The sequence below is a fragment of the Danio rerio genome, chromosome 4 (assembly GCF_052040795.2).
Source record: "Danio rerio strain M-AB ecotype USA chromosome 4, GRCz13ab, whole genome shotgun sequence".
NCBI classification, from domain to species: Eukaryota; Metazoa; Chordata; class Actinopteri; order Cypriniformes; family Danionidae; genus Danio; species Danio rerio.
The window spans coordinates 4,998,529-5,025,528 of NC_141024.2; the positions used below are offsets into that span (position 1 = coordinate 4,998,529).

Sequence of the window (27,000 nt, forward strand, 5' to 3'; positions counted from 1 at the left end):
AGACAGACAGATTATAGACAGAGAGACAGATTACAGACAAACAACAGACAGGCAGATTACAGACAGACAACAGAAAAATGACACAGACAGACAACATACATAAAGATGACAGACAGATTACAGACAGACACAGACAGGTGACAGGTTTTAGATGGACAACAGACAAATGACACAGACAGACAACAGACACAGACATACAGATGACAGACAGACAGACAGACAGACAGACACAGACAGATGACAGATTTTAGACGGACAACAGACAAATGACAAATGCAGACAACAGACACACAGATGACAGACAAATGACAGACAGACATATTACACACAGACATACAGATTACAGACAACAAACAGACAGATGACAGACAGACATACAGACAGATGACATAGACATACAAACAGATGACAGACAGACATACAGACAGATGACAGACATACATACAGACAGGTTACAGACACAGACAGATGACAGACAAACAGATTACAAAGACATAAAGACAGATTACAGACAGACATTCAGAGAGATGACAGACAGACAGATGACAGACATACAGACAGATGACAGACCAATTACAGACACAGACAGATGACAGACAGACAGATTACATAGACATACAGACAGATTAAAAACAGAAAGACAGATGACAGACAGATGCATGAGTGGCAGCCGAGAGAAATGGAGACACAGACAGAAAAAGAAAAAGAAAGAGAACAACACTGAGCTATGCAGAGCAGCACACAGAGACGGCAGAGCATTAGTGCTGTTACTAATACTAACACACACCAGCTGTTAGACGGGTTAGTTAACACAACCTTAACCAGACGGCAGAAATCAGAGAAATACTGTCTGTTACACCCCACGGCTCAGAAAAAGACATGCTTTAACATGCTCTATATGAGCTCATGTGCTGGGGTCTAGTAATGAATTTTAAATAGCATTAAAATGTTAATCATACAGACATGATGCATTATTTAAAGTATTTATACTATGTATATTAATATACCATGAAAAGACCCTCATGAATGTGTCAGTAGGGTTTCAGATATGTAATATGTTGATCTTGTAATAACAGGAAAGCTTAGTTCAAACTGTTAAAAGTAAGATATTATAATTAAACAAAACCAAATCTGAGATTGCTAACCATTTCAGATTCATTCTTCTAGAAACAAAGATCCAACTATATCTTAACTACGTTAAATTAATCATTTTGTACGTCATCCACTTGTGTTATCACTTGATTGAATGGACATTATTAATGGTTATCAGCTGATAGATATGGGCCAGTAGGGGCCTTCAGAAGGCTGTTATCATCCATTCACATGGTTAATTAAATATACTAATAGAGAAGACTCCAGATCCAGATCCAGATCTGTTTTTACATTACTGTGATGGTTGGGTTTAGGGTTGTGGTAGGAATAGACGTTAATAAAATACAATTTATGGAACAATTAATAAATAATATAAATAATTATTATAGCTAATCAGCTATTATAATGGAGAAGACTCTAGATCCAGATCTGTTTTTACATTACTGTGATGGTTAGGTTTAGGGTTGTGGTAGGAATAGACGTTAAAAAAATACAATTTATGGAACATTTAATAAATAATATAAATAATTCTTGTTAACTTCCAACCGCAGCCATATGTGATCTATAGCTGATTAACCATGTGGATGGATGTCAGGCTCATTCTGAAAAAGTAGTCCCATGGACATTTCTGGAGACCGCGAAATATGGGATGTACGTATTTTTTGTAGTTTATGTTTTTGCTACACAGAGGCCGCTGTGTGCGCTTTTTCGCATCTCAAATGTCTCTCGAGTGCCATTCGCGCCCACGCTGTTCTCGTGTAAACCCACCAGAGGTCGCTGTCGAGTGACTGTCTGTCTGACTGACTGAATGACTGGGTGACCGGCCAATCGGCTGACCCACCCTCCTCCTCCTTCCCTAAACCCAACCAATCTTACCGATTGACCCGCCCACCCGCTTATTTCCCTAAACCCAAGCAACGATTAACAAAAGCCGTCCAAAAAAAGAAAAGCCCTCGTCTGACTTTTACCACGTTTTCGGATTTCACCACATTCTCACCCTGTAGTGAACTTGTTTATTTTTTGGATTCGGTTTTTGTCTTACCTGATTTCTGGAACCGCTCTTCCCCGGACTCGAACCCGGTTGTCATCTCAACTCCGCCGACGTACACAATGAGCTAACTGGACAAACTGATTGCGCTGGGAAAGCCTTCCACACGGAGGTAAGTGGTCAGCCGGTAAGCGCGAAAAGGAACGTCGTCATACCGCCTCATAGCGTTCGTTTAAAAATATGAAATGCAGCCATACGCACCTCTGGCTACATAAATCGCGGTCTCCAGAAACGTCCACGGGACTACGTTTTCAGAATGAGCTTGGGTTGCAGCCTTCTGAACCAACTAGTGGGTGCAGAAGGCCCCTACTGGCCCATATCTATCAGCTGATAACCACTGATAACACCCATTCAATCGAGTGATAACATTCGAATCGGCTGCTATTAAAATGATCTGCATGCTAATTAACATCTGTAATTGTGTTTATAATATACACCCTAACCCAACCCTTAAACCTGCCACCAAACACCACTAAAACTGACCTTTACCCCACCTCAATAGCGTGATATACAATACATTATATACACATTAGGTACACTGCACTTGTTTATTGATGCAGTTCTCTAGTAGTTAAGGCCCCTTAATATTTAAATATTTTAAACAATCACACACAAAAACAATAAGGATAACTTGTTTTCTCATGCACCATCTTGCAGGTTTGTATGTATGTGTGTGTGTGTGTGCGTGTTTAGTGACTCACTCATTGAGCAGCGGTACAGATGTGCGTCTCTTGCTCTTCTGCACCATGTTGGCCTGGTTCCTCAGAGAGATGCGCAGGGTGGAGGGCGCCAGACGGCACGGCTCTCCATCTACCTGCACTGGCAGAGTCTTGAAGGTGGTGATGAGCACCTCTCGACACTGATGGAGACGATCCCCATGACCACCAACCTGCAGCGCCGCCTGGTGGAGGATGGAAAGAACAGGAGATCACAACATCATCACTGATTGAGATGTACAGATGGGCAGACGGATAGATAGATAGATAGACAGACAGAGACACAGACAGAAAGACAGATGGAAGGACAGATGGACAGAGATTCAGAAAGACAGATAGAAGGATGGACAGACAGACAGATAGACAAATGAATATATGTATAGCCAGACAGACTAATGGATAGATGGAAAGACAGACAGACAGATAGACAGACTGATAGATGCATAGACAGACATATATTGATAGACAGACAGATGGATAGACAAGCAGACTGATGGATAAATGGACAAGCAGACAGACAGACAGACTCACCAGAGAGGCCATGGTGAAGCCGATGACCTCGATGCAGCCATCATCATGTCGCTGTGGCTCAAAGTCTCGGTGGTCTCCTGTGTTTCCCCATGGCATTGTTCCAGCACAGTATCTGCAGGGATCAGCAGTGTTCAGGAGTTTAACTCTGTTCAACAGATATAATCTCTGGGACATTTCTGTCCTATTATAATCAACAAGATTAAACTAGAATTAATACAATCAAAAAAACAAACAAGCATTGATTTAAAATCTATACAATCCAAACACAACTGAGCATTAATTTAAGCCTTGATTTTATATATATTTTTAATTTTTAGCTTGACTTAAAATTTATTCTACCTCATTAACTGTTTATTATTTTACAGTGTTTATCAGGTTAGCATGATCGCGATAATCAATTATAAATAAAAAATAAATAAGTAAAAAAAATACATAAAAAAATAAAATAAATATATTTCAAGAGTATAAATAAAGTACAAAATAATAATACTGTTAATTTCTAAATAATCATAAAATAAATAATAAATATAACAATAACACTAACAAAAAATACAAAATAAATAATTAATCAAATAATAAAAAAATAAAAAAACAAAAATAAATAATCAAATAAATAATAATAAATAAATTAATTAATTAATTAATAAATAATACTAATAAAAATAAATAATAATACTATTAATAATAATAATAATAATAATAATAATAAATAATAATAATAATAATAATAATAATAATCATAAAATTAAATAATAATAATAATAGTAACAACAACAATAAAACAAATCAATAAATAATATAAAAATGATAAGTATGAATAATAATATTAATAATAATACTAAATAATAATTATTAAAAATATAGTAATATTAATAGACATTTATTTTGAGCGTACATGATTGATCACCATTATATTTCCAAAGGTTTCATTTGAAGATAATTAAATAAATCTGTATTGTTCAGCAAAAAATAACTAATAAAATAGATAACTGTAATATTTAATAAAAAATTATAAACTAATTAATTTTAATACTTTTTAATACTTCAGAGGAAGTTACATCACAGCCATTTCTCTTACAGACTTCATTAAAGCCACAGGTAGCAAAACCAACCTTTCAAGCTCCACATTTTAACAGTGTTATGGGGAAAACATCGCATTAATCATCTGTGCACAATTGTTTTTTTCTTGGCACCAACTATCATAATAATGTGTTAGCAAAGGCCATTATTAGCGGTTCTGTCCTGACATTTACAACGTTTCAGACTAGACAGAAAAACATGTTTTCAAAGAGCGCTGTCAGGGGTTATTCACATATTTTTATCAATTATTTTTCATATTTAATGCCTGAATTCTACATTCTACCAGATAATGTTTATGATTAATAAATGATAACAGTTTACTGAAATATCTTATTAGTTAACTCAGACTATAAACATGTGCAGCGTTTATTACATTCTAATAATGTTGGTTCCGTTTTGGACAACCCCCCAAAAAAATGGGACTATAAATTGAATTTAAAAACCTACCCCGCAATATGTTTTGTCAATATTTTACCTAAATGTTTGGCATTTTAATACATATATTAATGTTTTATCCTTATTATTAATATTAATATTAATATTATTATCATTAGTCTATTATTGTTTTATTATTATTATTATTATTATGCTATTATTATTATTATTATTATTATTATATGTTATTATTATTATGCTATTACTATTATTATTATTATTATTATCATAATACTATTATTATTATTATTATTATTATTATTATTATTATTATCATTGTTAATATTATCATCATCATCATCATCATAATGCTATCATTTTATTATTATTATTATTATTATTATTATTATTATTATGTTATTATTTTTATTATTATCTTTGTGATAATATTACCAATAATAAAAATATAATAACACAGTGTTATAATTGGACTAAAAACAAAAAAAAACTTACCCTAAAATATGTTTGTAAATATTTTACACATATTTTACAGTATTGATATTAGTATTTGTTAATCTAATTTGTTAACGGTAATTCACATACGACTTTAATAATAATAATTATATATTTGATTAGTTTTGCATTAGAACAATAAAAACAGGCCACTTGTTTTGGTGATAATAATAACAACAAGAACAAGAACAACAATAATAATAATAATAATAATAGAGCTATAATAACACTACTACTAATAATAAATATTATTAAATTATTATTATTATTATTATTTTTTATTATTATTATTATTATTTTCTGCGTAATAATAATAATAATAATAATAATAATATTAATAGAAATATAATAACATACTAATAATAATAATAATAATAATAATAATAACATACCAATAATAATAATGCTTATTTATTTATTTATTTATTTAAGGTCTTTGATTTGTATGGGTTTTATGTTTATCTCATTATAAAAACCCTGCAGAGTATGGCTGCTCATTTCAGCATCAAACCTGGGAATATTCAAGAAGACGATGCACTGAAACTTGAGCTCCTGGATCTTGGCTGTGAGATCGGTGCCGTCACACTGAAGAGACAGAAAGACAGAAGAGCATGAGCTGGAGAAACAGCAGAGCAGAGACACTGAGAGATTAGGCAGGAGAACAGGAGCAGGAGACTCACCACAACTCGGACATGCTTAGACAGATCCCTGGAGCTCCTCTGGAGGAAGTCTGAGAACGCAGCCTGAAAAACAGTACAAACACTCTCAGTGTCTCACACACACACACACACACACACACACACACACACACACACACACACACACACACACACACACACACAGGACTGATTGACGGCAGCTCTGCTCACCCCTGCATAGAACATCTTGTTACGGAAGCGACTGTTGAATTTCTCTGGGTTTGCTTCTGTGAACGAGCAAAAACAACACAGATGATTATGAGACAGACGCAAAGAGCAGCTTTATCAACAGCTCAATCGGTTTAAAGAGACATTGTACAGCTTCCTATAGACTGTAATGTTGATATTTGAGCATGAAAAACATCTGCAGCTGAAGCACAGGCTGAACAGGCTCCACCCACTTCTAAAAAGCTCATTTGCATTTATAGAGGCACACACAAAATCAGCACACGCATTTAAAGCCTGGTATAATCATTGATCAGGGAGTTATTGAGTAGTTGTGTTTCAGTGTTTTTAGGGAGTGTGTGTGTACATTTGGGCATTTCAGTGTGTGTGAACACCAGTAACTGGCAATGCAATATACAATACAATGCAATGTAATGTATTATAATATAACGTAATATAATATAATACAATTCAATACGATACAATACAATAATATAATATAATACAATGCAATGTAATGTAATATAATATAACGTAATATAATATAATACAATTCAATACGATACAATACAATAATATAATATAATATAATACAATGCAATGTAATGTAATATAATATAACATAATATAATATAATACAATTCAATACGATACAATACAATACAATACTATACAATACTATAATATAATATAATATAATAATATAATATATTATAATATAATAAAATAAAATAAAATATAATATAATAATATACTATAATATACTATAATATAATATAATATAATATAATATAATATAATATAATTTAATATAATATAATATAATATAATATAATATAATATAATCATAATATAATATAATATAATATAATAATATAACATAATATAATAATATAATATAATAGAATATAATTAATATAACAATATAATATAATATAATATAATATAATATAATATAATAATATAATATAATATAATATAATATAATATAATATAATATAATATAATATAATATAGTATAATATAATATAATATAATATAATAATATAATATATTATAATATAATATATTTATAATTTAATATAATATAATATAATATAATATAATATAATATAATATAATATAATATAATATAATATAATATAATATAATATAATAATTAACCTTGATTAAATTACAAAATATGCCTCATACACTGTAAAATAGCGATTAGTTGTCTTCATAAAAATTAAGTCAATGGGTTTACTGGCTTTAAGTAAAATCAGCTTGTTGCTTTAAGGGCAATAGGTTTAAAGTAACAAATTGCTTATCCAGTATGTCTACATTTAGTCCTTTAATACAACACAATGACACAAACCTCTGGACTCGTGAAACTCCAGGGTGACGTGGGCATCGAAACCGAGGCTGAAGTAGTTATTGAACACATTTAAAGGAAGCTGAGAAAACACATACACACACACACACACACACACACACACACACACACACACACACACACACACACACACACACACACACACACACACACACACACACACACACACACACACACACATCAGCATTGTGTAAATGTGAGATATTCATACAGTATATCACGATGACTGCAGTGTTTACCTTCTGTGTTCCCTCCTCGTGCTGGACCACTGAGCGCTCCACCTGCAGATTCCAGCGGTCCAGCTGGACCACAGAGCCGTCCTCCACATGACACAACACCTTCGACACCGGCTCGTCTGTGTAGCCCTGAAACACATAAAAAAGCAGCATTAAAATTTCTCAGCCTTCTTTGCTCATCAAGGGTGTCGATTTTAGTGCAAGGCAGCGTAACATGGCTACTGTACAGGGTCATTTACTCCCGGCATAAACACAGCACTTGACATGAATTGCAATGATTATTGCATCAATTCAAATGTTCCGACAGCGAGGATCATCACAGCCGCTTCATTGCTGATAATAGACTTTGGCCTGAGGGACGGAGAACATGGGGAAAAACACACTCCACATTCCAAGGCCGGTGTTTCTCCAGGCATAATGGAGAGTAATGAGTGGCATTTATCAGAGACGAGCACTTCACAGGCCAACGGCACAATCACATACTCTCAGCCAATCACAGCAGCCCATCCAGGAGCACTAATGACATTTTATCCAATTAGAATTCAGCAGTAAATGTCACATATTGAGAATATGCAAATGCTTATGCAAATTTGGATTTTATTACACTGTAAAAAGCGATTAGTTGGCACTTGAGAATTATTTAAATATGTACTTTATGTGACATCAGCAGGAAATTATATTCAGAACGGAAGAAAACATGAGCACAGATGCAGGTTTGAAATGATTGATTTAGCCTTAAAAAATCATAAGCGTGAACTTACACCTCCCCAGTTGAGTGTCCTAGCAAGGTCATTTCCTGTTCCAAGAGGAAGTACCGCCACAGGAGGCTGAGGGTTCATCTGAAGCTCATCTAAAGCCGACAGAATCCAGCCCACCTGAACAAACAGGAAAACCACTGTCAGAAACACACAACCTCTCCGAAAATACAGAAAGATTCATTTCAATATAGACAAAAATTTTCCCATCATGCACTGCGTCTTACGGTTCCATCTCCTCCACAGGCCAGGATGCGAAGATTTGGCACTTTCCTGTACAACTCCAACCTGATGGACAGATGGAGACAATAGAGACATTTGCTACTCATGCATTTACAGCTGATTAGCATGCTAATGAATATAATACTTCACTTAGCATTACAAATGTGAAATTTGTAATGTCTGAAACTGCTGATCTAACTAACTGACCGACTAACTAACTAACTAACTAACTAACTAACTAACTAACTAACTAACTAACTGACTGACTGACTGAAAAGCTGGTCAACCAACTAACTAACTAACTAACTAACTAACCAACTAACCAACTAACTAACTAACTAACTAACTAACTAACTAACTAACTAACTAACTAACTAACTAACTAACAGACTAGCTGACCAACTAACTAACTAACAAACTGGCTGCCTGGCTGACTAACTATCAGAATAAATGACTAACTATCTAACTAACTGACCAACCAACTAACAGATTAACTGAGCAACTAACGAATGGACTGACTGACTAACAGACTAACTGGGCAACTAACTGACAGATTAACTGAGCAACTAACTAACACACTAACTGACCAACTGACTGACCAACCAACAAACAGATTTACTGACCAACTAAATAACAGATTAACTGAACAACTAACTAACAGACTAACTGGCCAACTAACTGACTGAATAATTGACCTACCAACTAATAGATTAACTGACCAACTAACTAACAGACTAACTGACTAAATAACTAATAGATTAACTGACCAACTAACTAACTGACCATCCAACTAACTAACTAATAGATTAACTGAACAACTAACTAACTGACTAACTGGCCAACTAACTAACTGACCAACTAACTAACAGACTCACTGACCAACTAAATAATCGACTAACTGACCAACTAACTAACTGACTAACTGGCCAACTAACTAACTGACCAACTAACTTACAGACTAACTGACCAACTAACTAACAGATTAGCTGAACTACTAACTAACAGATTAATTGACTAACTAACTTACTAACTAATTCACCAACTAATGAAACTAAATGAGTAACTGACCAATCAACTAAGTAACTGGCTGACAGAAATACTAACTGACTAACTGACTGACTGACTGACTGACTGACTGGCTGGCTGGCTGGCTGATTGACTGACAAACTAACTAACTAACAGATTAACTGACTAACTGACTGACTGACTAACCAACTGACCAAATACCTAACTAACTGACCAACTAACTAACAAACTAACTGGACAACTAACTAAGTAACTAACTAACCCAAATAACTACCCCCTTAACTAACTAACTAACTAACTAACTAACTAACTAACTAACTAACTAACTAACTAACTAACTCAGTAAATAAATAAATAAACAAACAAACATAAAAAATATAAACCGTTAATAGTCATTATTTGCTAGTGACCCCTGCTGGTAGATTTTTAAGTGTGGATTAAAGGAGTGTGTGTGTGTGTGTGTGTGTACTGGTATAGGTGGTTTACAAGTACAGTTGATTGTATAATGAGATGGGTATAACCCCTTAAAAACAAAATATTTTCACATGCTTTTCACATTCAAATTTTGCCACAAGTTTTTACATAAAATGCATTATGCCTATGGAGAGTCTTTAAAACCCCCTGTGTGTGTGCGCAAATGTTGATTTTCTGCTTTAATAGAGGGAGTTTAATCACAGCTCTGTCAGTCAGATCTGAAGAAAAGCCCCCAGTCGTCCAGCTGTGTCTCAATACTCTCTTTCTCTGTGTGTTTCTGTGTGTTGAACGGCCTTACAGCTCAATTACTGACACAACTGAAGCAGTGGGCAGCGGGCAGCTTCTAGAAACACTGAACTCTCTCAGAGATTCGACGACTACATAATTAACGTGCTGGAGACAAATGGTGGGTTAAAGCGCATTACGGAAGGGAGAGATGATCTGAAACGGAGACTCACGCATCTCTGGGGCCTCCCTGAGACAAATCAAACACCTGCCGAGGGTTCAGGATCCACATGAACATCTGCAGGAGCTTCGTGCCCTGAAAATCACAGACGTCACAAGTTCAGACTGACAGAATTGTGTATATAGAGAGATTAATGATACAAACAAAGACAAAATGATAGACAGAATGACACAAAATAAATAAAAAAACAGACAGAATGACAGACAGAATTATTATAATCTTACAGAAAAAATTATGACAATACAGAGAGAATAACAGATAGAATGAGAGACCAAACAAATTGAATGATAGGCAGAACTACAGAAAAAACAACAGACAGAATGACACAAAACAATTACAGAAAGACAGACAAATGACAGACAGAACAACAGACTAAATGATAGACTGAATGACAGACAAAATGATTACAGAAAGGCAGAATGACAGACAGAATGATTAAAGAAGCCAGACAGAACGACAGACAAAATGAGTGCAGAATGACAGACAAAACGACTGACAGAATGGCAGACAGAGCAATAGACAAAACAACAGACATAAAAAATTATTACAGAGTGCAGAATGACATACAGAATGATAGACAGAACGACAGACAAAACAACAGACAGAATGACACAAAAAATTACAGAAAGACATACAAATGACAGACAGAAGAACAGACTAAATAATAGACCGAATGACAGACAAAATATTACAGAAAGACAGAATGACAGACAGAACAACAGACAGAATGATTAAAGAAAGCCAGACAAGCTGAGTGCAGAATGACAGACAAAACGACAGATTGAATCGCAGACAGAGCAACAGACAAAACAACAGACAGAATAGTAACAAAACAGATTGAATGATAGACAATATGACAGACAGAATGATTACAGAAAGACAAAATGACAGACAGAACGACAAACAGAATGATTAAAGAAAGCCAGACAGAACGACAAAATGAGTGCAGAATGAGACATAACGATGACAAAACAACAGATTGAATGACAGACAGAATGATAGAGAGAACGACAGACAAAACAACAGACAGAATTTCACAAAATAATTACAGAAAGACAGACAGAATGATAAACAGAACGGCAGATTGAATGATAGACGAATGATTACAGAAAGACAGAATGGCAGACAATTGACAGATAAAACGAGTGCAGAATGACATAAAGAACAACAGACAAAAAGACTGATAGAAGACAGAACAACAGACAAAATAACAGACAGAACGACAGACAAAATGATTATAGAAAGACATGCAAAATGACAGAAGAACAGACAGAATGATAACAAAACAGCTTAAATGATAGATAGAACAACAGACAGAATGACACAAAATAATTACAGAAAGACAAACAGAATGATGGACAGAACGACAGACTGAATGACAGACAGAATGATTACAGAAAGACAGAATGGCAGACAGAATGACAGACAAAAAAATGACAACACAACAGATTAAATGATAGACAGAACAACAGACAGCACAACAGACAGAACGACAGACAGAATGACAGAACAACAGACAAAACAACAGACAGAATGACAGACAGAATGATTACAGAAAGCGACGCTAAATGACAGAACAACAGACAGAATGATAAAAATAGCTTGAATGATAGACAGAACAACAGACATAATGACAGACAAAATGAGTGCAGAATGACGGACAGAATGATTACAGAAAGACAGAATGGCAGACGAAATGACAGACAAAACAATGACAACACAACAGATTAAATGATAGACAGAACAACAGACAGAATGACAGAACAACAGACAAAACAACAGACAAAATGATAGAACAACAGACGAAACAACAGACAGACAGAATGATTACAGAAAGACACGCAAAATGACAGAACAACAGACAGAATGATAAAAAATAGCTTGAATGATAGACAGAACAACAGACAGAACGACAGACAAAATGAGTGCAGAATGACAGACAGAATGATTACAGAAAGATAGAATGGCAGACAGAATCGCAGACAAAATGATGACAACACAACAGATTGAAAGACAGACAATGTCAGACAAAACAACAGACAGAATGACAGAGCAACAGACAAAACAGACAGAATGACAGACAAAATGATCACAGAAAGACACGCAAAATGAAGGAACAACAAACAGAATGATAAAAAACAGCTTGAATGATAGACAGAACAACAGACAGAACGACAGACAAAATGAGTGCAGAATGACAGACAGAATGATTACAGAAAGACAGAATGGCAGACAGAATCACAGACCAAACGGTGACAACACAACAGATTAAATGAAAGACAGAATGATAGACAAAACAACAGACAAAACAACAGACAAAATGACAGAACAACAGACAAAACAGACAGAACGACAGACAAAATGACTACAAAGAGACAAGGAAAATGACAGAACAGACAGAATGATAGCAAAACAGCTTGAATGACAGAAAAAACAACAGACAGAATGACAGACAAAATTAGTGCAGAATGACAGACTAAATGATGACAACACAACAGATTAATCGATAGACAGAATGACAGACGAACAACAGACAAAATGATTACAGAAAGACACGCAAAATGACAGAACGACAGACAGAATGGCTACAAAACAGATTGAATGATAGGCAGAACAACAGACAGAACGATAGAGAGAACGACAGAAAAATCAACAGACAGAATGACAGAACAACAGACAAAACAACAGACAGAATGACAGACAAAATGATTACAGAAAGACTCGCAAAATGACAGAACGACAGACAGAATGGCTACAAAACAGATTGAATGATAGGCAGAACAACAGACAGAACGATAGAGAGAACGACAGAAAAATCTGACAGAATGACAGAACAACAGACAAAATGACAGACAAATGATTACAGAAAGACTCGCAAGATGACAGAACAACAAACATAATTATAACAAAACAGCTTGAATGAAAGACAGAACAACAGACAGATTGAGTACAGAATAACAGACATAATGACAGACAAAATTAGTGCAGAATGACAGACAGAATGATTACAGAATCAGAATCATTACAGACAGAATGACAGACAAAACGATGACAACACAACAGATTGAATGACAGACAAGAGGATTACAGAACAACAGACAGAATGACTGACAGAACAACATCTAACAAGAAATAATATATCTTGTGTTCATTTTATTTGGAGTCAAACTTGCTAATATAACATATTTGTTCATGTATTTATTAAACTAGTATGCTAAGTAGACATATGATACGCTTTTAATGTGCAGTCATTTAGTCATTCTGGCTCTTTCAGCGTTTATTGTGCCATAATGACTGTCAATTATTCCTCCATGAAGCCTACCTGGTTTCCTCCACTTTTCGGGTTGACGAACACCAGCACTGGTTTCATCAGCGGTGACGGCAGCGGCTTCAGCATGAATGGACGCCATTTAGATTCCTGCACAAGTCACTTCATTATACTTCAATGAATGCGCATTAGCACAACGACACACACACATACACACACTGAAGTAGGCTGTGTGGGGACAGATGATCACAGAGCAGGAGTTAAGGGAAGAAAAGGCCCTCAGAAAACCTGGGAAAAGCACAGGAATCAGATTTACTCACATCCGTGCCCTTTTTGCTGGCTCTTCTTTTGAACGACGTCCGTTTTTTCCTCCGAGTGGAGTTTTTAAATGAGCTCTGGGACACAGGAGAGAGACGCCGACTAAGATATACCAGCAGGACCAAGTTGTAGGTTTACAAAAACGAATATTTCACAGAACAACATGAGGATGAACTACTCCAACAATATTTGCATTAAAAAAAAAGAAACTTCCCTTTTAGCAACTCCTGAATTGAAAGTGGCATCGATGTCTGTGCCACCGTTCAAAAACTCTCCCCATCAATGCATGAATGAATCCACCAATCATGTCACAAGAATGGGCGTGGCCTAAGTGTCTGCTATGACTTTTGATATGATGGGTCGGTTTTTGATCAATTCAATCGATCGTAGCTCGCAATGCAACAGAAAAACTGATGTCAGAAGTGTAGAACACAATGAAAGAAGCTCCATATAAATTATGTAGATGATTCCAAGCATATTTAAGCTGAAGCTGATCAGTGTAGAAAGACAAGAGCGCACAGCTCAGCTTTAAAACACAGTCCGGTGTCACTTTCCATTAGAGCCTCCTACATAAACCTCGCTTCAGGCTCAGGTCTTAAACAGAAATTGGGGGCAAAGTATACATAATTCTGACTTCAACTCTACATATTAAAATAAGAAGAGTCCATTTTGATTTCATGGTGACTTTAAAAGCCAAAACAAGTTCTGAATTATAGATTATTTCAGCTGGATTTAGCTAGAAATTATGTTTGATCTTTGGTTTGGCTTGCAGTGTATCGAGGCCCTCTAATCACACACAGACTCTGTCATCGGAGTTGAGCGTACCTGCGGTTTCCGGACTTTAATAATCCAGGATGGTGGGACAATGACCCCGGCGTGAGCTCCCAGTGAACAGGGCTCCTCAATCTGATGCAGCATGAAACACGTCACCTTGTTGTGGAACTGCAAACAGAGAAAGAGGTCAGTCTGCAGCACAAAACCAACAAGACTTTGTGAGTTAAAGCGATCACTGACCCAAAAGTGAACATTCTGCCATCATTTACTCACCCTCCGCTTGTTCCAAACCTCTTTGAGCTTCTTCTGTTGAGCTAAAAATAAAGATATTTTGAAGAATGCTGGAAACTGGTAGACACTGACTCTTCCGCGGTATTTGTTTGGATCTATAATATTTACTATGGATGTGTCAACGGCTATCGATTTACAACATTTTTCAAAATATCTTCTTTTGAGTACAACATAAAGGTCTTGAAGCTGACATCCAATTTTACCTGCGGCCTTGCCTCACTTCATTTAAACATTTATACAGAAACTACATATACACACACACACATAATATACACGGCCACTTTATTAGGTACAACTGCTCGTTAACGCACATTTCTAATCAGACGATCACATGGCAGCAACTCAATGCATTTAGGCATGCAGACATGGTCAAGACGATCTGCTGCAGTTCAAACCGAGCATCAGAATGAGGAAGAAAGGTGATTTTATTGACTTTGAACGTGGCATGGTTGTTGGAGCCAGACGGGCTGGGCTGAGTATTTCAGAAACTGCTGATCAACTGGGATTTCATGCACAACCATCTCTAGGGTTTACAGAGAATGGAGAAAATATCCAGTTAGTGGCGGTTCTGTGGGCACAAATGCCTTGTTGATACTAGAGGTCAGAGGAGAATGGCCAGACTGGTTCAAACTGATAGAAAGGCAACACTTGTTAGATGTAAATTATTGCAGAGGTAGACTATAGATAAAATAAGGTATAATTTGTTAATATTAGCACATTTCCTAACTAGAACTAATAATGAACAACACTTTTAATAGTAATAATTATTTTTTTGTAGTGCTGGGCGAAGATTAATCGCGATTAATCGCACACAAAACAAAAGTTTGTTTTTGCTCATCACTCGTTTTGTTGCCCCAAGTTGCTCTAGCATTTGCATATTATGCGACAGATGGCTCTGTTTGGAAGCATTTGCGGATGAGTAAATGATGAGTAAATGTTCACTTTTGGGTGAATTATCCCTTTATAAGCTGCCCCTCACCGCCTGTTTGCACCAGGAGCAGCTGATGGCCACGATCTCCTTACTGTGGAAGAACTTCTGTGGAAAACTCTGCAAGGACAGAGAAAATACTGCATTAAGACTCGTTCTTGTCTCTGTACACAAATAATATCCATAAACTAGCTGTTTTAATGTTCCCCTTTTTATTTGTGCTTTTAAACTGCATTATGGTAGCTTGAGCTTTCTTCCAACATCTATTAACCATGAAAAAAGTAACTTTTATTAACATTCTTAATAGTTTAAAGTGATATATTGTCTGGGTTGGTGTTGCATAATACACTACAAAAACCTTGTAATAAACTGCCCGTGCATTTTTTTTTATTTTACAAACTTATTGATCTATCTACATATTATTTCTTATACATTATATTATTTCAAACTACGAATATGTCGATAAAAGTCACTTTGTTGAACTGTAAAGTTGAATTTTCAACATCCAAGGTATACAGAGCAGAGATTAACATCCCATAATGCAATTCACAACCGTAAGTAAACTGAAAGCTCTTAATTCACAGATATGTTTTACACTGTAGATGAAGTAGGCTGTGTTTGTGTGACGTACTTTGCCGCACTGTCGACATTTTCCCTCCTGTCGGCGACGATGAACCCAGTGGTGCCGCAACACATTCTGCTGTCACAAACACACATGCACACACACACAAGTAAACATTATTCTGCAACAGCAGACACACATTACAGTGAGTGTGTATGCCAAAGCATCTTCAGTGTGATCAGTGGCGCAAAAAGGGGGTATGCAGTATATGCAGCTCATAGGGGCGCCACACATGGGGGGCGCTATTATGCCAAAACTATTTTTTAAATTATCCATATTAAAAGTTTCAAATATTATATATATATATATATATATATATATATATATATATATATATATATATATATATATATATATATATATATATATATATATATATATATATATATATATATGTATATATATATATATATATATATATATATATATATATATTAAAAAAAAAATATATATATATATATATATATATATATATATATATATATATATATTTGTTAAAAAAGTTTATTTAGCATTTTATATGCGTATAATATTGTATTTTATTAAATTAAAAAATCATTCCACTATTTTAATTTTAGCTACGAACAAAGTTATAACATTTCAATTAAATAGAACATTTCTGTTTTTTTTTTCACTAAACATTTGACAGTCTTTTTTATTTAACTTTTAGCAGTTTCAGTCAATTGTTCTTGCAAAGACAGACCTTACACTTCTCACAGTATGCATGTGAGAAGTAATTGCAATGTTCTTTTGCCCTTTAGGACTCCCATGTCTATCATTTTGTTTTGACAAATGTAGTACAAAAAGTCCAAAAGCAAGGCCAGTCAAGGTGCTATAATCATTTAGTGAGGGAAAATTAAATTGAGAAGAAATTTGGGGTGGTATGAGATGCATTTCTTTGCAACTTAACATGCTTAATGTTATTATACCTTTTACTACTTCATACTATTTCAGTTGTGTTCAGAACTGCGAAACTGTATTTTTGAAGCATATTCATATCTTTATGAAAAAATATCCTTAATTTATTAATGGAAATATTTTCCACATTTTATCACTTGCCTGTTATAAAATATAGTTGGATTGAAGGGGGGCGCACAAAAGTTGAAACCGCATACCCATCAGTAAATGTGCAGTTGCGCCCCTGAGTGTGATTGATGTGGTAAGGAGATAAAGAAACTCACGTCTCTGAGGCATCGAGAGCTGCCCTCTCTGAAAGTGGGTTTACAGCGGAAGTTGATCTGTTGGGACAGATTTATAGATTAGATTTGCAGAATAATATAAAAAGCAGCTACTATTGTTCCAGATCAATGGTCTCAAACTCAATTCCTGGAGGGCCACAGCTCTGCACAGTTTAGCTCTTGAACACCTTGATTAGTTGGAGCAGGTGTGTTTAATTAAGGATAGAGCAAAACTGTGCAGAGCTGTGGTCCTCATGAATCGAGTTTCAGACCTGTGTTCTAGATCAGGGGTGTCCAAACTTGGTCCTGGAGGGCCGGCGTCCTGGAGTCTTAGGCTCCAACCCTGATCAAACACACCTGAACCAGCTAATCAAGCTCTTACTAGATTAGGGCTGCCTAAACTTGGTCCTTAAGGGTTGGTGTCCAGGAGAGTTTAGCTCCAACCCCAATTAAACACAACGGACCTAAATAATCAAGCTCTTACTAGATCAAGGGTGTCCAAACTTGGTCCTGGATTGCTGGTGCCCCGCATAATTTAGTTCCAACCACAATTAAACACACCTAAACCAGCTAATCAAGCTCTTACTAGATGAGGTGTGTCCAAACTCAGTCCTTGAGGGCCGGTGACCTACATATTTTAGTTCCAACCCCAATTAAACACACCTGAACAAGCTCTTATAATAGGTATACTAGGAAACTTCCAAGCAGGTGTGTTGAAGTAAGTTGGAGCTAAACTCAGCCCGCTCAGATTATGGCCCTCCAAAACAGAGTTTGGACACCCCTGTTCTAGATCATCTCAAAGCTATTTATTTATATTATTCATCATATTATTAATACAATCATATTCATTATTTATATAACTTTCAGATTTGGCTTATTATTATTTAAATAATCATTAAATCCACAGCAAGAAATACAGAAAGACCATTTTAATGTGGTGATGTCAAAGGCCCATGAACATTTCCTGCTTGTTGTCAAACCATTTCATTACAATAACAAGAGGCAAATCAATCATAATGTAACGTTAAAACAGCTGCCATAGCATTATTTATTAATTTGTAGACCTTTTGGGATTCTCTGAAGCGATGAAAATCACAAATGTAAAACAGAAAATACGTTAGGACCACTGCTATTGTTCACGTCCCTCAAAATAGTCTATATAGTTGAGGGCAAAATTATCAGCCCTCCTGTGAAAATTTTATCCTTTTTTCCAAAACATTTACCAATATTTTATATGAAATTTTGTCTTTTGAAAAAGAAAATTCTTATTTGTTTTAGTGTGATGAATAGAAGCAATTTTATTCAATTTTTTATGATTTTTACGGTTCATATTAACAAGAAATATTAAAATATATCTTTATTACATTTACATTTACATTTAGTCATTTAGCAGACGCTTTTATACAAAGCGACTTACAAATGAGGACAAGGAAGCAACTTACACAACTATAAGAGCAACAATGAATAAGTGCTGTAGGCAAGTTTCAGGTCTGTAAAGTCTAAGAAGGAAAGTATTAGTACTTTTTTTTTTTGGGTACAGTTAGTGTGATATCCAGAGAGGCAATTGCAGATTGGGAAGTGAAGTAGAGACCTATTAAATTGGCTACAGAACAAACCATTTGGCTACACTATTATCATTATATTTACTCATACCTATATTTTCAGTATGCAATATTATAATATTAATAATATAGAAATAAAATGCTGAATCATTTCTAAAATATTCACCTTTAAATAAATAAATAGTCCAAAAACGACTGAAAAATACAATCCACATACTGAGTAAAACACAACCCAGTTTTTTTCTTAAAAAAAAAAAAAAACTATATACACTCAAGCCCAAAATTATCCATACCCCTGGGGTAGGAATAATTGCAGGCTTGACTAATATAAAAATTGAAATATCATATATCTATAGTCAAATAATATATCTATTCATGCTTTACTAATATATATATAGTAAAATAATATAGGCACAACTATATATCTCCAGTGAACTAATACATCTATCTACAGTGAAATCTAGCATCATTCATCCCCGTCTCCTCCAGATGACTATATTTGATCAGGCAACAGCAGGAACCCACAGCTCCTGATCCTAAAAACCACAGCGGAAAAACCCGGATTATCCCGCCTCCTCTTCCTCCTGATGTCTGTTTGAGGATCTGCTCATCTGTGCATGAGAATAAAGAAACAGCAGATCTGCTTACCTTGTCCAGCTCCTCGATGCAGGCGGTGTGAACCACGATCTTACAGGCCGCACACTTCCTCCGGGGAGCAGACTTCTTAAACAGCACAAAACACAACACAGCTCAACACACGCCATTTTTAAAAACTTTGAACATGGCATGGTTGTTGGTGCCAGATGGGCTGGTCTGAGTATTTCAGAAACTGCAGATCTACTGGGATTTTCAGGCACAACCATCTCTAGGGTTTACAGAGAATGGTCTGAAAAAGAGAAAGCATCCAGTGAGCGGCAGTTCTGTGGGCGCAAATGCCTTGCTGATGCCAGAGGTGAATGGTCAGACTGGTTCCAGCTGATAGAAAGGCAACAGTAACTCAAATAACTATACATTAATATATATCATGCCACTAATAATTTGAACCCAGCTTGTTTTGTTTCCTAATTTAATCAACTTTCTTGAACTAATCTGAATCTGCAGCTCATCGTTGTATAATTCAGCGGTTCAGCCTTCAGCTGTAAAAAGCTTGTTTTCTCTCCGGCAATGGCAGGATTTTGCCAACCACTTGAAGTGGCAATAATAGAGCTGCCACGGCTCTTGAAAACATCAGAGCGGAGCGGCGCTTTAACAAAAGCTCAACCAAATCCTTTTACCTGCTGAAAAACCTCAGTCTAATAGCTGCTTCTGCCTTTCTCAGCTTCACATTTACTCCTGAAAGAAACGTCAGATCTGAAGTGCTCTAATGATGAACACAGCCAGTCTAAACTAGAGCTCACAAAACTCACTTTAGCATTTCTGTATCATACCTTAACAATATTGATATATTAATTTCTATTTTTGATACTTTAAATCAAGCAATAAATCAAGTTACTGTGTAGTTTTCATGCATGTGTTAATTACTTTATTTGCGTTACAAAACTTTGAATAATAATAATAAAATGAAGAAATAATAATAATAATAATAATTAAACAATAGTAAAAAATAAAATAAAAATAACCATAATAAAAATAAAAATAACAATAATAATTATAATAATAATCATAATAAACAAATAATAATAATGAACAAGTTATAAACAAATAATAAAACAATAATAAAATAAAATGAATCATAATAAAACAATGACAACAACAACAATAATAAGCACAAATAATAATAATAATAATAATAAATAATAAACAAGTTATAAACAAATATTAATAACAATATATAAACAAATAATAATAAAAAATAATACAAATTTAAATAAATTAATAATAAAAATAATAATGATGATAATGATAATAATTATAATAATTATTATAACAATAATAAAATAATAATAACAACAATAACAATAATAAACAAAATAATAACAATAATAAAACAATAATAAAAATAAAATTAAATGAATTATAAAAAAGAATAATGATTATAATAATAATAATAATAATAAAATAAATAAATAATATCAATAAAATAATAATAATAATAATAATAATCACAACAATAATAAACAACAACAACAAAAACAATTAATAAACATTAATAAACATTAATAAACATTAACAAAATAAACATTAACAAAAACAACAAGTAATAAACATATATTAATACAAAATATTTAATTATTAATATTAATAATAATAACCTTGTTATCATTAAATAAAAATGTTAAAAATATACAATATATTAATAACTTGTAATCTTGAATAAATAATCTAATCCTGCAATGTGACTGTTGTAGATACACACGTTGCAATATTGATGCTCAAACTATAAATTGTCCAGCCAAAAGCTAGAGCATTAAAGACAACACTGGAGGACACCATTATAAATTAGCCTGACTGAGAGTGTGATAATACAGTTTAAAACAGTGTGAAGTTTTTCAGTATCAACCAACAGCATCAGTTTGAAGGGTGTTTAACTCACTGCGATCTTGGCCACACAGGTTTCTTCACCCAGGTAGCAGAGTTCACCGGAGCAGTTGGTCTCCAGCCACAGATGATCACCGTTCACTGCGTTTTCCTGGACACAAACACACACCGCTGTTAGATCTCAAGCTGATGTCAGGATGATTATGTCTCCTTTCATTGGCACTTTTAGTCTTATTACTGCAATTAAATATGCTGGAATAGTTGGCGATTCATTCTACTGTGGCGACCTCTAAAAAGCTAAAGGAAAATGAATGAATTAATTAATTATGGGATTTTGATCTTTCTACCAACAACTTTTAACCTTGAAAAGTTTGAAAAAGTCACTTTTATTAACATTTTTTAATAGTTTAAAGTCACACAAACACACACACACACTCATGCACACACACTCAAACACACGCACAAGCATGTACACAAACACTAACATGCACCCACACATACACACTGCAGCTTTAGCAAGGCGCATGAATGTTTGATGGCAGCTCTGGTCCCGTCAGGATCTTACAGGGAAGGAAAGGCCAGTGCAGACGCAGGGGAAGCTCCCGCTGGGCTCCATCTGTACACTCCGCACCTGGATTAACCACTTTCTCTCTCTTGCCATGCCAAACTTCATTGCGGGACCCGCCACGACACACCACACCCACCAGCGCAAATGTGCTGATACAAGCACAACTATTACACAACCTCATCCTCGGCACAAACAGTCCTGGAATATCACAAACTGTATTTTAAAAAAACACTGTCTGTCAGGCGTTCATTGCATTTTGTAGAAACAAACGTGCTGCAACAGTTTCAGCTGGAGCCACCTGCAGGTTCTAAACAGGCCAACTTTATGCAGGAGTTTTAAGAGTAGCTTTGGTGCTCTGATCTATTGTTTTGGGTGGTGCTATGCGGTTTATATGAAGTTTCAGGACAGTGTTATCGTTAGATACACTGATATATATATATATATATATATATATATATATATATATATATATATATATATATATATATATATATATATACATACACATACATACACACAGTTAAGGTCAGAGTTGTTAGCCCCTCCCTGAATTATTAGCCTCCCTGTTTATTTTTTCCCCAATTTGTGTTTAAGGCAGAGAAGGTTTCTTTAACACATTTGTAAACATAATAGGTGAATTAGGTTAACTAGGCAGGTTAAGGTGTAGACAGTTTAAAAAAATTAGCTTAAAGGGGCGAATAATTTTGTCCTTAAAATGGTGTTTAAAAGATTTAAAACGGCTTTTATTGTAGCCGAAATTAAACAATTAAGACTTTCTCCAGAAGAAAAAATATTATCACATATACTGTGAAAATGTCCTTGCTCTGTTAAACATCATTTGGGAAATATTGAAAAAAGAAAAAATAACTCAAAGGGGGGCTAATAATTCTGACTTCAACTGTATATATATACATATATATAGAAATATGTTGCATAATACTTATTATTATTATTATCTTCTTACTTTCTTTCTGTCTGTCTGTCTGTCTGTCTGTCTGTCTCTCTTTCCTTCTTTACTTTCTTCTTTCCTTCATTCCTTCCTTCCTTTCTTTACTTCCTTCCTTCCCTCCTTCTTTTGCTTTCGTTCTTTACTTCCTTTTCTCCATTCCATTCCTTTCCTTTCCCTCCTTCCTTCCTTCCTTCCTTCCTTCCTTTCCTTCCTTCTCTCCATTCCTTTCCTTCCCTCCTTTTTTCCCTTCCTTCGCTTCCCTCCTTCCTTCCTTTCTTCCTTCCTTTCTATCCTTCCCTTGCTTCCTTTCTTACTTCCTTTTCTTCCTTCATTTCCATCCTTCTTTTTCTTAATTTATTTCCTTCTTTCCTTCATTCCCTTCCTGCCTCTCCATTCCACTTTCATTTTCTTCCTTCCTTCTTTCCTTCCTTCACACCCTTCCTTACTTTCCTTCCTTCCGTGTTTCCTTCATTTCCATCCTTCTTTTTCTTCATTTCTTTCCTTCCTTCTTTCCTTTCCTTTTCTTTCCTTCCTTCCTTCCTTCCTTCCTTCCTTCATTCTTTCCATTCATTCCCTTCCTTCTTTCCTTTTCCTTCCTTCCTGTTCTCCCTTTCCTTTCCTTCCATTCCTTTTTTCCTTACTTTATTTTCCTTCCTCCCTTCCTTTCTTTATTAATAATGTCTGTTCTGTATTGTGTTATTGTGTTGTATACTGTGTATTATTTCCTGTAATGTTTAGATATTCAATGTGATCATGTGACCATTGAGTTTTCAAATGAACAGCAGACGCACCTGAAGATTGTCACCCTGATGCAGGCAGAATAGTGCTGTTTATAAAATCATAGCTCGTTAATACATTTTGATTTTACTTTTTAACTTACTTTTTCGACTGCTTCGGACTTCTGAGTTTGTTGTTTATCTTTTTGAATCCCTTATTTTAAATAATTTTTTTCCAGTAATAAAGCAGATAGGTCATGCAGAACACTTACACTCCAGTCCACGGTGTTGCGGAGCTCCTTGGCTGGTCCGTTGCTCAAGGCAGGGAAGGGATTCTGGGCCGGACCCAAATGCTGGAGGCCCGAGCGCGAGATGGCTTTCCTGCAGAGCAGAACCAACACAAAATAGCTTCAGTGCAAGAGTAAACGCATCGAGGAGAAAATAATGAGACCTTGCTGAACTGAAGCTTTGACATCTGGGATAAGCCCCTCGCTGCTGCGCATAAAAGGACTAATCATCTTGAAGCTAAAGTGGGAACACGCTACAAACACACACACACAACAGGAGACGGCCGTCTACCTCGTGCCAGTATCAAAATGATCCAGACCAATCTGTTAACCAGTCTGCTTGGCCAGGAAGTTCCCATAATTCCCTGCACGCAAAGAGAGCCTGTGCCTCATATGGTAAAATGCATGAAGTCAAAATGTTGATTTTGCTAGCTCACATTGCTAGTTTTGCGCTGAACAGTTCATCTGTGCATGTCATTAAGAAAAAAAAAATCCCAAAAATTAAAATCTGGAAATGCACTTCTTGTTTGTCTGTTAAATGCTCAAATTAGGTCGGTCTGATGGTATTGGGCGGGGCTAACACACTCAATCACGCCCCTCAATTTTGACAACAAACAGAAATGATGAGGAGGAGGAGTCTGTTAGGCTGTAATAACTCTCCCCAAACCCCTTTCCCCAGTCTTTCTGAATGAAACGCCTACTTTATTACATCCAATCAGCTCGGAGTAGAAAAAACAAGCCACGCCCACTGTTATCTCATTTCATCTTCTGTTTCTTTAGGAACTGCTTCTTAATATGAAAGAAAATGCAGACTTTAAATGTGATGTGGTGTATGTGTGTGTGTGCGTGTGCATGTGTGTGTGTCAGCAAGGGACTTGCATGAGTCAGTATCGTGTGCTCACTTCCTCTGTCTGTGACTCTTCCACAGAACTGGCCATCATCCCATGCCAGAAACAGAGATGGATCAACTCAAATGCACATTTACACAGAGTAGAATCGTGCATAGTGCATTAAAGAGATAACATTTCTGCCACTTTACTTACTCTTTACTTCCCCCTTGAACAATTACTACATTGTTAAAAAATATCCTGGTTGCCTTCAATTTTTATGCTGAATCAAGTTAACCCCATGAGTCCACTGAACTTATATTATGTTAAACTGACTTAAAACAGCTTGTGTAACTTATAAAATTAAGTTAGAACATGATGACCTTAGTTTAAAACCAGTTAAACTCCGTGAGACGTCATCGAGATTAAGATTTAAAGGGCTAGCATTGAACCAATGCTCAATGTGCAAAAAAGTAATAGCCTGATTTCCTTCCAAAGAGCTCAGTATTTAACATATACACACCTTGCCATATGGCCATCCCTTTTTGAAAGTGACCCCAGGCTCAGAGTATAATTTTACACACTCACCCAACACAAGCAACGAAAGCAGGGGGTGAAAAGAACAACGGATGGGGAAATGGTGGGCCGTACACCTGACACCCTGCTGAAAGTTTCAAATCCCCAGCTAAAATTATCCCGTTCAGAAAGAACACAAGCGAGAGTCCAGTTACGAGCTCTTTTGTAAAGCGAGCCGGGGCCAAGGGATCGCGCACCTTTACCCTCGGAGCTAAAAATAGAGCTACTGTTGAATAACGTGTGCGTTTGACACGTGCCAAAATGCGGTCAAGGCCACAGCAAATACACATAAATAGCCATGTGTTTGTGAATGAGTTAAATGCTGAATGCTCAGGACTGCACTAACTGGATTGAAGGAATACTTCACTACAAACAGTTGAAATGTATCATTGAATCCATTTAGGTGATTTTTGGGAGGGAGCACTTTAGCTTAGCTTAGCACAGGGGTGATTTTAGGATTTTCGTTTTAGGGGGGCTCAGCTCCATGAGGAGAAAAAAAAAGAATATATATATATATATACCCCCCCTAAAATAGGCCTAGCGACGCCCATGGCTTAGCATAACTCATTGAATCGTATTAGACCATAAGCATCTTGCTTTTTAAAAAAAATGTGATAACTTTCCTGTTTAAAGCCTGACTCTTCTTTAGTTACATTTTGTACTAGGATTGATAGAAAATTCAAAGTTGCATTTTTGAAATGCGAGACGCTAATGGTCCAATCCGATTAAATGAGTTATGCTAAGCTAAGCTAAAAGTGCTTCGGCTAGATCCAGAGATCGGCTGAACTAACTTATAAAATGGTAAAAATTCAACTGTTTAATTCTGGGGGAGTTCAAAATGAGCCTATTTCCAAAGAGAGTGGAGTGCTCCTATAAATCCTAAGGC

General features: G+C 35.4%; 1 protein-coding gene across 16 annotated transcripts in view; it reads right to left on the reverse strand.

The window, feature by feature from the left end:
* The window catches only part of dgki (diacylglycerol kinase, iota), a 92,001-nt gene that overhangs the window by 17,678 nt on the left and 47,323 nt on the right, over positions 1 to 27,000 (reverse strand). For 4 of the 16 annotated variants that reach the window (XM_087247850.2, XM_087247847.2, XM_087247860.1 and 1 more), the window contains exons 2-20: positions 24,697 to 24,805; positions 22,247 to 22,342; positions 20,362 to 20,433; positions 18,155 to 18,211; positions 16,983 to 17,048; positions 16,403 to 16,471; positions 15,184 to 15,300; positions 14,361 to 14,435; positions 14,095 to 14,190; positions 10,765 to 10,847; positions 8,812 to 8,872; positions 8,591 to 8,704; positions 7,833 to 7,958; positions 7,576 to 7,654; positions 6,225 to 6,280; positions 6,036 to 6,098; positions 5,867 to 5,940; positions 3,388 to 3,499; positions 2,842 to 3,041 (exon numbers count right to left, since the gene is read on the reverse strand). In XM_087247850.2, the coding sequence (XP_087103976.1) occupies positions 2,842 to 3,041; positions 3,388 to 3,499; positions 5,867 to 5,940; positions 6,036 to 6,098; positions 6,225 to 6,280; positions 7,576 to 7,654; positions 7,833 to 7,958; positions 8,591 to 8,704; positions 8,812 to 8,872; positions 10,765 to 10,847; positions 14,095 to 14,190; positions 14,361 to 14,435; positions 15,184 to 15,300; positions 16,403 to 16,471; positions 16,983 to 17,048; positions 18,155 to 18,211; positions 20,362 to 20,433; positions 22,247 to 22,342; positions 24,697 to 24,805 (1,725 nt within the window). Of the gene's footprint in view, positions 1 to 2,841; positions 3,042 to 3,387; positions 3,500 to 5,866; positions 5,941 to 6,035; positions 6,099 to 6,224; positions 6,281 to 7,575; positions 7,655 to 7,832; positions 7,959 to 8,590; positions 8,705 to 8,811; positions 8,873 to 10,764; positions 10,848 to 14,094; positions 14,191 to 14,360; positions 14,436 to 15,183; positions 15,301 to 16,402; positions 16,472 to 16,982; positions 17,052 to 18,154; positions 18,212 to 20,361; positions 20,437 to 22,246; positions 22,343 to 24,696; positions 24,806 to 27,000 lie in introns of all 16 variants that reach the window. The other 12 variants (XM_087247849.2, XM_087247846.2, XM_087247854.1 and 9 more) reach the window with 3 other exon arrangements.